The sequence below is a fragment of the Phocoena sinus genome, chromosome 9 (genome assembly GCF_008692025.1).
Source record: "Phocoena sinus isolate mPhoSin1 chromosome 9, mPhoSin1.pri, whole genome shotgun sequence".
Taxonomy (NCBI): Eukaryota; Metazoa; Chordata; class Mammalia; order Artiodactyla; family Phocoenidae; genus Phocoena; species Phocoena sinus.
In genome coordinates this window covers 22,696,063-22,714,321 of record NC_045771.1, presented here as the reverse complement: position 1 = coordinate 22,714,321, position 18,259 = coordinate 22,696,063, and the positions used below count along the sequence as shown (strand labels likewise).

General features: G+C 37.1%; 1 protein-coding gene across 1 annotated transcript in view; it reads right to left on the bottom strand.

Moving 5' to 3' along the window:
* Positions 1-18,259, bottom strand: part of UBE2H (ubiquitin conjugating enzyme E2 H) — a 100,038-nt gene that overhangs the window by 40,683 nt on the left and 41,096 nt on the right. The window contains exons 2-3 of the mRNA XM_032642767.1: positions 2,828-2,904; positions 2,169-2,243 (exon numbers count right to left, since the gene is read on the bottom strand). Of these exons, the coding sequence (XP_032498658.1) occupies positions 2,169-2,243; positions 2,828-2,904 (152 nt within the window). The remainder of the gene's footprint in view (positions 1-2,168; positions 2,244-2,827; positions 2,905-18,259) is intronic.

The window sequence follows — 18,259 nt, the reverse complement described above, 5'->3', positions numbered from 1 at the left end:
ATGTTTAACGCACATTCTAACAGTAATTACATTGTTGACCTGAAAATGGGTCACCCCACACAACTGATTAAAACTCTCTTATGCAATCTTCCTTTGGAGGAAACAAGGACAGCTTGTACAAATATTTCAACTAGATCTACTTCCCTAAGAGAATATGGTACACATTTGTAGGTATTACCAAGTTCTAAAAGCACACAGAAAGGCAAAGGAAAAATTATAAAGAAGTTAAATTTGCCTAGTCATTTGTCCTAACCAATTTCATGTTACATCATTAATTTAAGAAAGTACAGAGGTTTCTGTTGTGTCATTAGTTAATAAACAATGTCTGAAGTTTAGATATTTACACTTTGAAAGTTATGATGAAATAATTATATTACCTGGAAATATATGTTAAGACAAGACTTGAGAAAAAAACTACATTTCTACAGGATATGTAATTGCATTTCTATAGGTTCATTGTTAGTTTCAACAAGCTATACTGTTTCCTTTCTGACTAGGAATCTAGGGTAACAAAACTAGATTTACCAAGCCAATTTTTAGTCTTTAAGTAAATAGGTATGTATGAAATATATTTGAATGAATTTACATGGTTTGGACATTCTGTTTGTAAAGGTTTAAAGATCATACCACTCAACTACATAAAAGTTTAAATGCCTATATAGAAAGAAACACCCTAAAGTTAAAAGACAAATGGGGGATAGGGAACCAATGTGACACAAAAGCCCTCCCGAACTGAGTGAAACCTACATTCCACCACACTGGAATGGAACTGAGAAAGGGCTGGTGTCCCAAGTATGCTAAGGTATTAAGTCAGATACATTCAGGGATTGTCTCAAAGATTCAGCACCTCACAGCACTCTTCCTATATCACCAGCTGATAACTCTAAAACTTGGAGGCCCTTATAGTAATTCAATTATCCATAAAGTATCTTCTCAATTACTGAGTTTAAAAACTCAACTTTAAGGCCCTTAAGAGGAAATCACCAGTTTATTCTTAAAATGAGCACTAAGAATCCCAGCCTAAGAAGAGATTATAGATGCTCTGTAGTGTTTTTATAGCATGAAATTCTAAAACATATAAAGTAGCTAGATGTCAGGGGGCTAGGCCATTGCTTCTGACTGGGAATTAGCCTGTGACTATTCTAATGTTCCTGCATTATTTATCTGAGACAGAAATGTGGGGGCCTAGAATCAAAACATATAGCTCAGAATGTCTTTGGTCCACCTCTTTAAAAAAACCCTTTTGGGGTGGTGGGGCAGTCTAAAATTCCAAGAGTTCTGGCATTAGCTCTGAAGACAAGCCCACAGCAGTAGCAAGATATCTGAAACTAACAATTCTGAACATGCGGTTCAGTGTGACAGAGAATGCTCTAATCTATTCCAATTTTATTTTCTTCTTCCTTCTTAAAATTGGTCAATATTTTATAACATTTTAAAATCATCTACAGAATGAAATTTTTAAAAGTGGGCTTAAGTTAGCTAAGTTACTACCATTCTACAGTCTCAAAATATTTAAAGGTTATCAATCTTCAATCAAATATACCTCTATAGCATCTGATGCTAAAATACCTAAACTGTCACTAAATGCCTTAATAGGGGTAATAGGTTAATACCAACAATTAGGGCAGAAGATGAAGGTGAGGAAAAAAATACCCTTTATACAACCCCACTGAGGTTTCTTCTCTACTTTCTTTAGCTGTTTAGAGGGCTAAAAAGATTAGGAATGTAGAGAATGGAAAAGGGTACCCAGAGTTGGAGTGAACAAAAGTAAAGTAGGATATACACAGGATTTTTAAATGGCAGAATTAGAATAGGCACTGTAAAATATTAATTCCAACAATCTGGCATTTAAAATGAGATTTAAGATGTTTATTATTTTACTGCTAATAGCCTGAATGGACAGTGGGTCTTAAAATTGTTTAATCTGACCCTAACAGACAGAAAAATCTAGAGCTATAGTCATTACAAGCATGCAAAGGGTATATTTAAACATCTTCTATCACACTATGGAAGTACCCCCCCCAAATTACTAATTAACCTAAGCCAAAAAAGGAAAAAATTCAGTTAAGTTAATATTTCTGGAATTAATGATCTCCCATAAAACGTAGGATTTTTTTTTTTTTCCCACGTCAAAACTCTCTAAGGAGAGAAACTGGGTAGTTACATACCTATAGATGGAGATTTGAAAGGGTATTTATCAGGAAGATCCACTCTAACTTTCCATACTCCACCTTCATATGGTGCTGAAATAAAAGCAAAAAAGTTAAACTTAGGATTGTGCCTCCAAATCAGAAGATAAATCTGAATGTAAGTTAAACATTAAATCCTAACCTGTTTTGAGAACCTTGCAAATTAATTCCTTCAAGAGTCAGGGAACTCTTATAACTAACTAACTACTATAACTAGTAGGTACTCTATGTTCAATTATAATACTCTTCTTTAAAAAATCTAGAGTTAGCAAAGGTTCATTTTCTCCCCCAAATTTACTTGATTCTTTAAAGTATCAAACACTGTTCAGTTATTTGGTAAGTAATAGCCTACTGTCTCAATCTATACCATGCTCACCCCACCCCCAAAAAACAACAAAAAACATTTCCACAAAACCCAGAATTCACAATTCATGTTTAATACTGTCACACAGAGGTAAAAGAGAAAAGCATATAAAGTAATTATGATAAGAGCAAGATTTCCTCACTGCTTCTAGAATTAAATTAAATTTACTTTTCAAAAACTACACATATCACCATCTCCCTTGATATTCTCACTGTCTATTAAGGAATAGAGTAAAAGATTGTAATAAAAAACACATACCAACACATATACTTACTTCCTTGTGGTCCATAAAACTTCACTACAAATTCATTGAGTCCTCCTAGGATCGTAACCTCATGCTTACTCTCGATGCTAAGGTGGAAGGTAAAGGAAATTACACAGGCTTTATATTACCCAGAAGAACTAAAGATGGCTTCCTCAAGATACGCCATTTTAAGTGTTACCAACATTTTATAATGAAAGCAATGAAATATAAAACATGAATAATAATTCTTGTAATTTAAAAGGCAATATACGCTCTTGTGAAAAGAATATGAATGAGCTTTAGATTCAGAGAAGCTGGGGTTCAAATCCTAGAACTGCCATATACTGAATTTGAGCCTAGACAAAATAATGTAAACTCACTCCCTGAGCCTTTTGTTCTCCTTTGCAAATCAGGAAAACACCACTTTACAGACCTCTGTGAAGATTAAATGGGTTAAGTATGTAAAATGTGTAAGACCACATTGTATATATAAGTAAATGAAAAATAGGCACTTAATTTTAGTTTTTCTCCCCTCTGTACTGTCCCCACCCCATCCTATCCCCAATGACCCTTTAACATAAATCCAGCATTCCCTTTAGTCAAATTCAAGCACTCAGCAAAACACAGATTCTCCTGAACTGGAAATGCTGTGCTCCTAAAATTACACATTTACTAAGGAAGTCCCCATAATTTTCTCCCTGGCTTAGAGAATAATCAAAATAACTACTGATATAACCTTGCTATAAGTAGCATTGTCAAATGCAAAAGACAAGCAAAAAAAAAAAAAATTTTTTTTTTAAATCTTATCTGTAGTATTTATTTTCACCTACTCTTTTCCTCCCTCTTTTCCATCCCCTTGAGACTGGCCTCTAGGTTCTTATGTGCTCGGGGTTGGAATCACAGAGCGCTAACACTTCTGTGTTCCCTTCCTCAAAAATTTACTTGTCCCGAGACCCACTCCTTTAAGGTACTAAGATTCGATTATAGAAACCAAACCAACCCACATCAGCAGAAGAGAGGGCTACTGGCTTAATATCTGTTTTGTCTCTGCTTTGTGGTCTAACCCAATAATGACTCTACTGAGAAAAATTTTAGATGGTGGGGGCTTTCGGGAGCTCCCAAATCCCACTGTAACCTTAAAAAAAACCACCACCAACAACCAGATATGACAGACTGGTCTCATCTTTCTCAACCACCAGTGCAAATTACATTTTAATTATGTGTACTATTATACAAAAGAAAAAAAGCCAAAGAAATTTTAAGTGATCTTTTTTTTTTTTTTAAGTGATCTCTTAAACAGAGAAAAATGTTAGTTTTAAAGGCTTGAAATTAAGTATTTGGCATTTGGCTCTCCAATCCTTTGTCCTGTAGGCCACAGAACAGAGGCCAGGTGTATTTTTGGCAAAGTCCTTGCTCAAGAGCAATGAACAGTATCCACTAGAGATATTAAATAATAAGATAATTCAGCCTATTTGATCTCATTCTTTTTGAAAACTATCTTAATAACATGAACACTGAAAGGATTCAAATAGTATCCACATTGGAAAATTGCCTTCATTTCTCATGGTCAAATAAAACATGCATGCATGCTTTGGTGTACTAAATTCTTCCTGGCACCTCCTTACAAAATATTCCAAAGCTAATGCTAATGTAATAAATTAAAGTACATGTTTAAATTGTTTTAAAACAAAAACAACCAAAAAAGCTCCCTTGTGTTAGTAAAAGTCAAATCTAGTTACAATAAACAAAGTTAATTACAAATAACTAAGTTCTCAAAAAAACAAACAAAAAAAACCTTGGGGATAAAAGGCTTTCTTAAGAATGACACCAAAGCCAGAAACCACAGAGGGAAAAATCAGCAGATGCAAGCACACACACATATTTAAAACTTCTATATTATAAAAAATAAAGTTAGGACAAAGGACAAACTAAAAAGAAAAGACCAGGAGAGCCAAGTTGAGAAAACTGAAATTAAGCCATAAAAAGTCCAACTCATTAGTTTAAAAATGAGATATTTCCCACTATTAATTGATAAAGATGAAAGAGCTACATAAAACCCAGTGTTCAGTGGAGTATAAATTGGTATTCCTGAAGACAAATTTAGCACTATACTCTACTACTTAAAATGAATTTACTCTTTTACTCAAATTTCACTTCTTTCAAGTTATTTTAAAAAAAAACAAAAAACAGACACTGCTGGTGGGAGTGTGATACGGTTTCAACCACTTTGGAAAACTGTTGGCATGGTAAAGCTGCACACATGCATGTCCCACACTCATCAGCACTATTCCCAGTAGACAGGAATAACTATGTTCACCAAAACACATTTAAGAATGTTCGTATAGCACTACTTGTAATATCCAAAAATTAGGTTACAACCCAAAAGTTCATCAACAGTAAAAAGGATAAATTATGGTACAGTCACCCAACAGAATATTACACAGCAATAAAAAATTAACTGTACATGTAAATGGATGAGTGTCAGAGATACTACAGTAAGTGAAAGAAAGCAGATACCAAAGACCACATACAATATGATTCCATCTACACACATTTCAAACAGGCTAAATGAATCAAGGCGTTAGAAATCAGGATAGTGGTCACCCTCTAGTGGGGCCTGGTCATTGGAAAGGGGTTTGAGAGGGACTTCTAGAGTGCCAATTACACTTTTATTTACAGTTCCATTTATCGATGAGCTACAAAAATGATTTGTGCACTTTTTGTACATGTTACTATTTAATAAAAGAAGTTTACTAAATATAAGACTATCTGATACATGTACAGATATTTTTTATTTAAATTTTTAAAATGAAAATAATTTAAGTATTTATCAATAGGAAAAAGAATTATAAGCCATTTATGCAACAGGCTGCTACTAGTGTCTATTATTGTTTACTAGCGTCTTCTCCCCACCCAGAGCTCCTCTAATGTATGTTTCTGCTTAACTTGGGGTATCCAGAAGTAGTCAAAATGAATACACTGTAGTACCACATATAAAGATATAGCAGATATTAAACTAAATAAATTTGCAAGGATAATAATGAAGTAAGGTAGAGGATTAAATGAGTTTAACAAAAGAAGTCAAACTAATTTTACAATATAAGAATCTGTAAAAGCAGCATTCCCTATCAATCAGACCTAACTTGCTATGAATGACACTAATCTACAGCAATTACTCTTAATTAATCATTTAAAATTATAAGTTATCCACATGAATGTCCCCTCTAGAAAAGTGAAGATATCTTTTCTATCTTTTATGTAGATGCAGTTAAGTCTGGGTTTCTTCCATTTTGTGATCTGTTTCGGATTTAGTCCATGCTGTTACCTACTTTTCAAAGAAGATTCTCCTTTCGAAAAGGTCATGTGAAAATGAGATTAGAAATTAATGCTCCAAACCTCCTCTTTCCCATGATCCCTGGTATAACCCACATTCCAGATACACTGTGTCTGTCTTAAATTACACATTATACTGTAAATTAAAGTGTTATTATAGTCCATTTCACATGAAAAGCTAAAAGTAAACTGAATGAAATCTTTAAAAACTTCTACCAAGTTGGTAAAATGAAGAAGCTGTACTAAATTTATGCTGCCTTGGAGTGGTACAGACACTAAATCAGATGGAAAAAAAAGAATTTAAGTTTAGTTGAAAGAAAAACACTGCATTAAAAATAAGCCATTCCATCATCATGAATGAATGACTTACCCACAAAAAATATAAAATTACTTGACTACTGTTACCATGTATATTTATGGTAGAGGCCATGAGTTTCTTTCTGCTCCCTGCTGCAAAGTCAAGGGCAAGGAAGGCAAATGAGAAGGCAGGTTACAATGACAGGTTACAATGATCTATTTCTGAGATGTGCTGGTCAGGCTAGTAGCCTGGTGGGAACTCACTAGAAGGTTCCTTCATTACTTTCTCACTTTCAAAGCTTGAAAATATAAAATATCCTTCAGATACCGTTCTGGTAAAAATATGTTAAATAAACCCATAAAAATCACATTTTACTCACCTCTAAGTTATTTGTAAAATACTGCTTTTTACTTACTTAGCATTTCACTATTAAGGAATGTCAGCATTTTCAGTAGAATAATGATTAACATTCCCAGGAACCCAAGTTCATTTCACTTTTAAAATGCCAGCCACCCACCAACTTATTTTCCCTGAATGGCATTATGATTACACAACGTAATATTTAAAGGTTAATGCCAAGCCGTCAAGAGATAACTGACATTCTTGGCAAAACGTGTCTGTCGGGATTTTAGAAATGATTTTTATATACTTCTGGGATTTTCCAGAAAGGGAGCCAAGGGCTAAGCCTGTTAACAGGTCAAGGATTCAGACAGCATCGTTTCCTAAATTTGCTGATAGTGAGTTTGTAAGATAAAGGAAGGTGGCCTCCCTGAGCTGTGCCCATGGCAGTAAGGGACTAGGATAAAGAACGGGTTGCTTCTGTGCAGAAGGTAAAAGCAATTTGCGTGGGCTTTCTATCCACATGTTCAGACCAGTCCGCTTAAACTCTCCTTGAGATTAATCACATCACGAAAGTTGAAGAAACTGGGCAACCTTCAGTACCTAGTTTTGATAAAAATATGGTATGTCTACTAATCCACTAATGAACAAAATATCACAAAAATAATACTGTGAGGGTTATGTTTATAAAGAATCCTTCTCCTTTAGAGATATAAATTGAAACATTTACTAATTAAAATGTATGTCCAGGATTTACTTCAAAATAATCCAGTGTGGGAAGAGTTAGGAGAGAGAGGTACAGAAGATAGGACAGTGGCCATGAGTCAACAATTACTGAATCTGAGTGATGGGTACATGGGGTTTTCATTATATTTTTCTCTCTAGTTTGAATTTTTTCATAATAAAAGTTCTGAAAAATTAATGTAGTCAGTTATCAGAACTTTAGCATTTAACAAGCATGACAATTTAGAAGAACTTAGCTACTGCAGCTCTCTTAAGAGCTTATGAGGAAAAAAAAAAAAAAAGCTTATGAGGGACCTTCTCTGGTGGCACAGTGGTTAAGAATCCACCTGCCAATGTAGGGCACGCAGGTTTCAGCCCTGGTCCGGGAAGATCCCACATGCGGCATGCAACTAAGCCCATGCACCACAACTACCGAGCCTGTGCTCTAGAGCCGGCAAGCCACAACTACTGAAGCCCGCGCGCCAAGAGGATTGTCTATTTTGTTCACTGCCATTTCCTAGTGCCTAGAAGAGTACCTGGCACACAGTAGGCACCCAATCAATATGTATAAAATGAACATATGAATGAAGCTGTAAGGCAGGCATAGACTGAAGCTGCCAGTCTGAGATCTAAGGATAGATTTAGGCTTGTCAGAGAGATGAGGTGATACTATTAAGGGCAAAGTGGAACAAAGATGCTAAGTTCAGTTCTGAACATGCTAAATCTGAAGTATAAATGGACGAACCAAGAGGCAATATACTGTAAGCAGCTTGGGAAACTTGCAATTTAAAAGGAGTCACCTTGTAAACTGCTTAACTCGGAGTTTGTTTCTTAATCTCTAAAAAAAAGGGGGGGCTTTACTTTGGGGAGGGGTTACTACCTCACAAACAGAATTGTTGAAGATGAAATGAACTATCTACAAAGGTATCTACCTGGCTCAGCGTCAGACAGAACCAGGAGTTCAATTTTTTTAACATAAAATAAATATACAAACTGACTAATTTCCACGTGACTAAAATTTACTTAAGCAACACTTTTTTTTTTTACAATATCTAAAAAAATTAAGTTTCCTTCTATATCCTTAAGCCTTTCTTTTCTTTTCTTTTTGTAGTACACGGGCGTCTCACTGCTGTGGCCTCTCCCGTTGCGGAGCACAGGCTCCGGAAGCGCAGGCTCAGCGGCCATGGCTCATGGGCCCAGCCACTCCGCGGCATGTGGGATCTTCCTGGACCGGGGCACGAACCCACGTCCCCTGCATCGGCAGGCGGACTCTCAACCACTGTGCCACGAGGGAAGCCCCTTAAGCCTTTCTTGATGTTAAGTCATCATTATGAATAATAGTTGCTATACAGTACTACAAAATACAATGATGCCCTTAGGAACCGTAAGGGATATACTTATTTCCTGAAGTAGAAATTTCCCATACTGTTAGGCTGAAGGGATTGGCAGGTTCTTTTCCTAGTTTCTCTTCCTTCTTTAGCTGCGTTTGAGAGCCGTCACTGGGCTACCATTCCTTCAAATGTATCTATGGTAGGATGCAAAAATCAGATAACCAAAGTTCATGGAATTTTTTTTTTAAAAGGGTAAATAATTCTAAGCAAGACATTCTCCAGTAAATAAAATACATAATTTTTAGCTGTATGTTTTCAGGTTTACAACTAAACTAAACAACTTGAGAGTGAGGAAGTTATCACTTATTTAAAAATAGCCTCTTCAAAATAAATATGTATTGTGCAGAAGTAAGTAAAGCAAACAATTTGACAACTTACTATGATATACTGAACACTTAAGACTCACTAAGGGGTAAAAAGTAGCATGCACGTATTTCTTAAATTTTACAAAGATAGTGCAAGAATTAAGTTAAACAGCAAGCATGTTCATTACCACCCAGCAGACTGTAAATCATACTAGACTTTGGAGTTTTGGGGCTTTTTTTTTTTCTCTTCTCAAGTTTATGCTTTCATTTAAAGCTTCCATGTCAGAAACCAAAGTAAACACTGACAAGATCTAAGTAAATGTTAAATGGGAAAATCATTATAACTTAGCTCTTCCCTAGATGCATTAATCTGCTACCAGACTCCCAAATAATAAAGTAAAAAACTCAAAAGAAAAATTAAGAGTCATAAGTTATGGAAAATAATTTTTTCAAATAGGTTTTAGAAAAAAGAAGTGTATCAGAGAGATACGTAAGAAATCTAAGCCCCATTCGACCCCAACAAAATGTTTTATACAGCAGATTTACAAAGTCAGATAGTCAGAAATGACCCAGTTGCAGAAGAAGTGAGAGAGAGAGAGAGAAAAGCAAAGGGAAATATGGAAAAACAATGAGGCCATCTTGAGACCAAGAAAATACAGTCAAAACAGAAATAAGATTTACATTTTCTAAAAAGTTCAAATTCCTATTAAACACCTCAAAATATTTAGAAGGCTATTGATAAAATAGAAACATACAAACTTTTCTTTTTTTTTGATCTTTATTTCAAGTTGGACAACTGCAGCCCAGGACCTCCTTTTTTCATTTTAGTTATTTATTTTTGGCTGCATTGGGTCTTTTTTGCTGCATGTGGGCTTTCTCTAGTTGCGGCAAGAGGAGGCTACTCTTTGTTGCGGTGCGCGGGCTTCTTACTGCAGTGGCTTCTCTTGTTGCGGAGCACGGGCTCTAGACGCGCAGGCTTTAGTAGTGGTGGCTCACGGGCTCTAGAGCACAGGCTCAGTAGCTGTGGTGCACGGGCTTAGTTGCTCCGCAGCATGTGGGATCTTCCTGGACCAGGGCTCGAACCCGTGTCCCCTGCATCGGCAGGCGATTCCTAACCACTGCGCCACCAGGGATGTCCCTAATATACTTTGATGCTTTGCTATTTTATGGCAACAAAGCATTGCTTATTTTTAACTAAAAATGTACAAATCCATGTACATAAATTAACAGTGTATTACTTAAACAGTATTATTACTCTTAAATAACTCATAAAAGGTTAATGAAAAGCTTATTTTTCAGAATTCGGTTTGTTACAGCTTGATTACAGTACGTTAAAAATAAATCACCTTCCCCCAAAACTGCTTATTTTCTTAAGTGTGATAATGTCATTATGTTTATTTAAGAAAACGTTCACATTTTTAAGAGGGGCCTACTGATACATGTAGGTGTTAAATGACAAAAATGTCTGGGATTTGCCCTAAAATATTTCATAAAGAAGAGAAACAGATGTGAGAGAAAATACTGATAACTGTAAAATTTTAATTTGGATAATGGGGATTCATTAATTTTTTTTTTTTTTTTTTGCAGTACATTGGCGTCTCACTGTTGTGTCCTCTCCCGTTGCGGAGCACAGGCTCCGGACACGCAGGCTCAACGGCCATGGCTCACGGGCCTAGCTGCTCCGCGGCATGTGGGATCTTCCTGGACCGGGGCACGAACCCGTGTCCCCTGCATTGGCAGGTGGACTCTCAACCACTGCGCCACCAGGGAAGCCCTAAAGTAATCTTTAATCTTGTGTACACTTGAAAATTTTAATGACATTATTTCTTTTTATTTAATTTCCAATACTTATCATTTCTTTTTTTTAAAATCAGAAGACTGTATATATTTAACTACACTCTACTTATGTGGATAGGGGACACTCACTGCTAAAGAACTATCAGCTGGTCAAACACCCAGTTTAAATCTGTAAACTTGGAATACAACTTTGAACTGCAGAGAAAAAATAAAGACTTGCAAAATTCTCAAGATGCAGGATACCCCAGAGACATCAAGTTGACAATGAAAATCAAACCAATGACCTAGAAAAGCTGTTAAAAATGTTTTTAGAAGATAGGACATATTAAAAGAAAGAACGCTGTCATTCCAAAGGCAGACTACCTAATCACAGAAGGCTGGAGAAGAAAAACACATGAATCACAACCTTATAGATGACAATAGCACCTGAAAACTTCGAAGTCCCAGGCAACGTATAATTTCCCCAGAGATGAATTCCCCACAGTCAGGTGGCCATCTGCAAAGTCCTAACGGAAACGTCTATTTAAAACACATTCTACCTCCCCTTCTGGGCTACTTCACCAAGCCATCCACAGTGCAGAGCAAAGTGCATCATGAAGCAGCTTCTCAGTAAGAAGCTAATACTGCTTTATGGAATATCTATGCAGTGTATTTGTAATCATGTTTCCAGTGTTCTTCTCTTCCCAGAAAATCCTTGAGAACTTTACTTCTTTTATTCATTTTAAATATAGCAGACCAGTTTTTACCCTAACACCTGACATGCAGACTACAATGCCACTCAATGAAAATAGAATTAAGCTAAGTGTTTGATAATCCCTATCCACAGATATTCTAATCAAGGCATATGTGAGTCTTTCACAGTAAGCAGTGACATTTTAAAGGAAATATTTTCTTTGGCAGTCTCCAAGTGAAATATAGTACATTACAAATGCAAGGTGATGTATGAAAATTAATAAATACCATGAAAATTAACAAATACCAAGCAGTGGTACCCATTTAGTAGATGAAGATTATGGAAGAGTGAAAAACAGTGGATCACAGAAATGAGAAGGAGATCTTAGATACATGGTCATACTCTGAAAAAAAAAAAAAAAAGAACAATCAACACACCTTGAAGTCATGGAACTACTGATGCAAAGACCCAGGTCTGCAACCCAGGCCATGGCTCTTCTTCCTTTCCTTCTCTGCACTGGCTAATTACGAGTTTGTGTCTCTAGAGACCAATGATTCCTCATCGTAATTTTATGACTTCAATAATCTCAAGGAAAATTTCTTAAAGCAAGCTCTTTAAAATTCAAATATAAATGCCTGTAAACCCAGAACAAAGGGGGAAAGATAACAATTGGCTTGCCCTTATAAATCACTGCTCTATAAGCCCTGGTCTCAGTGCCTCCTCACTCCCTAGTTCTTTCCCAGAACATGAATGACCAATGCCTGCCGTTCCCTTTACTACTCCATGTTCATTAGGCAGAGTAGATGTCAAATGTTAATAACAACCCTGATTTCATAAAAAGTATAAGGGGGAAGTGAGCAGCACAGACTCAGGCTTTTTTAAAGCAATACATGTACAAAGGAATAAGTGGCAGGTTCAAGATCACTGTCAAGATTTTATACTGAAAAAAGCACAACTACAGATGAATACACTGGATAGGTTGCTAAATTAAAGCACAATCCACCATGTAGAGAACTCTGCATTCCACAACAAACAAATATGCTTTTATTCAATTGGGCCCAGTTTCTATTACCCATTTGGAAGACTTATGAGAGGTAACATAGCAAGTATCTGTTGGAAATTTAATAAAGGCTTGGCTAAACAGTATAAAAAAAGGATTAAAAAGTAATCTAAAGTGATACAGAAAATAGCAGTGTCTTCTTGATTGAAATTCTGCTTAAAAACTATACCCAAGGGTAGTTGGTAGGCAAATACTCTATCTGATATGTTCAAGTAGCCATTATAAGCTGCCTTCATTTATTACCTTTATAAATAATTAGGATAAAAAAATGGGATAAAAAATTACCAGAAACTTTAAATGTTGCTTAAAAAAAAAAAGTCCATAAGGAAAATAAGCGAAAGAAATAAAATTTTCAAATAGAAAAAAAAAGTTTCTTTTAAAGAAACAGCCTACCCTAAGAAAAAGAACCCCAATGTGACTGAGTTAAGTAGAAAACCCTGGAAAGTCAAGAGATGTGGGGTGAAAGTGGACTGTAAACTAGGTGTGCAATGTGATACAACAAGGGAGGTTGCAGCTATTTTAAGCATCATACAAGTTAACAGGTGACAGAGCTGAGAAAGGAAGCTTTCTTTCTATGTTAGTAAACTTGCTAGCTCAAAACCAACAGAAATGATGAATACATACTAAGAAATGGGTTGTCAGGTACAATTAAGAGACATGGGAGTGATAAATATGTGATAAGCTAGCCTAATAATTTAAAGTAAACAGAAGTTTGAGGTTTAAATATACACACACAATAAAGTGAATAAAGGCTGTATTGTTATGAGTTATGGTTAAGAAGTTAAAAAATCAAGGTTCTCACTAGGAGTGTTTCCTGAATAATTAAACAATGAGGGGAAAAAAATTGGTTATTTAGCAAAACAAGAGAATATAAACCTAGACATACACAACAGTGGGTATATATATAGTAAGAAAATTTGGCATTGAAAAGGTGACAAAACTATTAGGTTTCCCTCTCCCATGTCTGTACCACGGGGAGAAGTAGGATTGATAGGCTCAGGTGCCACTAAGTGAGACAAACAGTTTGCTGGCGGCACAGTCACAGGGCAAGAGTGCAGTTCTGAGAACGCCTTACAGTACAGCTAAATAACCTCATCTGGTGAAGCACTGAGTTCTAGGTTTTTAAAAAATTGTCTTTTAAAATGTGTGTGGGGCATAAAGCAGCCTCCCCATTCCCTTAACGCTCTAATCCCACTGCCCAGATATTACTATTGTCTATATTAATGTTTATATATACACACATTAACATCATCATGTACACCCAGACACACAGGTGTAAACTCTTCTGTAAACACCTTTCTTCAGGTTATATATGGAGGACCTCTTTATTAGCACACATAGATCTAAGCTCCCGTAAAAAAAATGCCTGTGCAATATCCATGTACCATAAGTTAAATAACTAAGCATCCATTAGTGAGCAGGTAGGTTGCTGTTAGTGTTTTGCTGTTACATGGTTACAATGAACATCTCAGTATGTGTATCTTGCTGTACTTTTTTTTTTTTTTTTTTTTGCGCGGTACGCGGGCCTCTCACTGTTGTGGCCTCTCCCGTTGCGGAGCACAGGCTCCGGACGTGCAGGCTCAGCGGCCATGGCTCACGGGCCCAGCCGCTCCACGACATGTGGGATCCTCCCAGACCAGGGCATTGGCAGGCGGACTCTCTACCACTGCGCCACCAGGGAAGCCCCTTGCTGTACTTTTGATAGTGCCTAAATGTCTTTCAAAAAGGGTGCATACAGTCACTTTCTAACCACTGTCATATGAGCCAATCTGTTTTCCTCATACTCTCAACAATATTGGCATTAAAGCTTTTCCACTCTGCTGACCTTCCTTCTTGCCTCTCCAACACACCACCTGATTGTGAAGGTGGCCCTCCAAGATTCATGAACAAAAACACACTAGGATATGAAGCACCTTTCACTAACTATCTGAAAGACAAAGCTAGCCAATTAAATCTCACTTAACTCATCGAATAGGTTAACTCCAGAACCTGGACAGAAAAAGCTGAAAACAAGGAAAGTTTAGTCTGACATGGCATCACTCAATTAAATGACAGGAGTAGTATCTTACCTACTTCTCTAAATGCTTAAATCTTTTATACGTCTAAACTTATGCCCCAACGAGGATGTGAAGTTAATTTCTTATTTCTTGGGTGAATCTGATATTTTAAATAGTTCTCTTTAGACCAAACTACTTTTGCTGTTACAGCATACAAAATAATGAATTCTCACAAAAGAGTTAGATTTGAATACTTCAACAACAGATATTTAACATTTAAAGAAATACGTTAGTCTCCAACTTACTAAAAGCCACACAGTTTACCCCTGACTATTTAAAACAAATGAGAGATCTTGTAGTAATGACCATGTAAATATTATTCACTGCCGAGCCATACAGTACTATAAGATTTTTTCTTTTCAGTATTTTTTCTCAAGGAAATAATCACTGCCTTAAATAACTAAGCAAACAAGAAACCAATGTATCTATCATTATTTGTCCCTCAACTCTGACAGAACTGTCTCTTGATGTTTAAACCCATCAAGATGAATATCTGTATTTGAATGTTTCCCCTCGTAAATTTACCTGCCTCACTCTTTGGCTTGATCAGGTACCATGCATTCCCCAAGCTGACACTGGCTGGACAGCCAAGGAAGGTGACTCATGAACATCCCAGCTGACAGAAGGAAGCCAGACAGGGATCAATACCTGACCGCACTCTGCCCAAGAGTAATTAAGAATTTTTCTGCTAAAACCACTAACATCACTTTAAAAGAAACAGAATATCCAACGTCAGCATTATTTACAGAGTAAAATCCAGGACTGCAAGGGCACATGCTGGAGACTGACAGGACGGCAAAGAAGTCCTACCTACCTCTGCCACTCAGTTTTACCAGATCACCCAGTTGCAGAGTACCACTTCCCCAAAGGAAGACGGCTCTTTCCCAGGAACAGAGATTTCACAGTAAGTCTGGAATTCTAGTGGTTAGAGAGTGGGCTCATTAGGTTGAATCTCAAGATGCCATATGGGTCTTGGGCAGACTATTTAACCTCTCTGTGCCTTGGTTTTCCTCAATGTATAAAGGGAGTAATAGTAAATATATCATAGATTAAGGAAAGGCTCAGTATTTGCTATTATCATTAATACTTCCAAAACAATAACCTCAGATTTAACAAGGTACATCTATTAGTCTAATCTACCTTAGTTACTAACCTACAAAGCTGAAATTACAGCTCTTCAATTTTGAGAAAAGTACACAATGACTTTTTACCTTTAATATGCCTAGGTCCTTAATATATTGACGTTAGCAATTGCCAATGAGGGGATTATTAACCTATAATTTGTTCCAAAGATAGCATTCAGCCCAACTTCTATGCTGGTGCAGCCCCTTCCGAATTTTAAAAATTGCTACTTCCCCTTTAGTCACCAATATTAACAACAGCTACCCTTTCAGCAGTTACAATGCACTGAACACCATTCTAAGCCTTCTGTACTAACTTATAACCCTTACAACAGCCCAGGGAGACAAGTTATTATTACAAAGACAGGCTAAGTAACCTGCTCAGGCTCACACAGCCAGTAAGTTGTAGAGCTAGGGATGAAACCCAGGCAGGCTAGTTCAAGTCTGTGCTCTTAGCCATCCAGCACTGTCTACAGAGACCAGAGCTTTTGGAGAGGGGTGTAGCATGCTCAGACTTGTCTTGATTTAGGAAGACTAACTCCAGAGAGACTGCGGAACAGTCTGGGAGACCATGATGGGAGGAAGGCCAGCTGGGACCTGATGAGCAAGAACAGGTAAGAGCTGACAGGGAGCAGGGGGCTAGAGAGGAAGCCACATTTCAACAAGATTCTGAGAACTGAAAGAACTTCATGACTAATTATACGTGAGGGGAGAGAGGACTCAAGAGTATCTGTTGAGGTAGATGACACTGTTCTAACAAAAATAAAAGGGAAGGCAGGAAGAGGAGCAGATTGGGGGTGGGGTAAGAGCAATATGGGACATTTAAGTGTAAGGTGATGAGACACCAAATAATTGTCCAATAGACAATATGAAGTAATATTTCCCCATTTTTAATCTAGCCCTACACTTCTTTAAAAAGGGGATACAGCACATTAAACATTCTAAGTAAATGCTGAACTAATGAATAAAATACAACTTCAGATTCTCACTAGTCTAAGAAATTATTAAATAACCAACTTACAGGTCCCTCAATAAAACTCTTGTTCCACTGGTGAGAGACTTAGGGAAGTTCTCTGGATGGTGGAAGGCTTTGGAATAGAGCAAACCTGGGTTTCAGGCCCAGCTCCACCACTTTCCAGGTAAGTAGCCTAGGGTCTAACTACTCAAACTTGTTAGAAATGCAGAAACTGGGTCCCATTCCAGACTAACTGAACCAGTATCTGCACTTTTAAAATATTTGCCATTAATTTGTATGCACATAAAAGTTTGAGAAGCACCAGCCTAGAGCAAGTGAATGTTCTCTAAGGCTTGCTTTTCCCGCCTGTACAAAAGTGGAGATAATCATATTTATGCACAGGGTAGTTGAAGATTAATAGGTGCCAAATACTTACCAAGCCTCTACCAAGAGATGTTAGCGTCATACATATATTACTTCATTTAATCCTCTCAATGCCTACCATGCAGGTACTTCTTCCACTATAAAGATGAAGGTATGTCCAGTCTGTGACGCCTTCCAACGTAAGATTGTTGGTGAGTGGTAGAGCTGCTACTCATTGTCTATCTACTCAGGATTCTGCTCCCCATTAAGCCCAATAATGCTTAAGCAATCTGGGCAGAGAAAGGCACAAAATGGATGAGAAGGGAAGGAAAGTAGTCTTGCACCTACCAAAAATCCAAACAATAGTTTTTAAAAATATATAGTTTTTAAAAATATAGATTTATTTGTTTATGGCTGCACTGGGTCTTTGTTGCTGTGTGTGGGCTTTCTCTAGCTGCGGCGAGCCAGGGCTACTCTTCGTCACGGTGCACGGGCTTCTCATTGTGGTGGCTTCTCTTGTTGCAGAGCATGGGCTCTAGACATGCGGGTTTCAGTAGTTGTGGCACGTGGGCTCAGTAGTTGTGGCACGTGGGCTCAAAAGCGCAGGCTCAGCAGTTGTGACGCACGGGCTTAGTTCTTCCGTGGCATGTGGGATCTTCCCGGACCAGGGCTCAAACCCATATCCCCTGCATTGGCAGGCAGATTCTTAACCACTGCGCCACCAGGGAAGCCCCAAAATATAGTTTTTTAAATAGTATTTTAAAGTGACCTCAATCATTATAATTCAAAATTCATGAGTACAAAACAAAATGTACTCATACAAGTTTAAATCAGCTATGCTTATCCTGAATTGGTTTTCAGATGAGGATATCATATTAAATTAATAATATTTATCTCAAGAGTTGTGCTGAAATAGTAGATCAACCAGCAGAAAATAATGATAGTAAGACTAAGTGAAAATGCTCAGTATGATATAGAAGGCTGATCTGGCTGCACTATAGGTTCCCTAGGGATAGAAACTTAGGCATTAAAAGGAACTTCCTATGA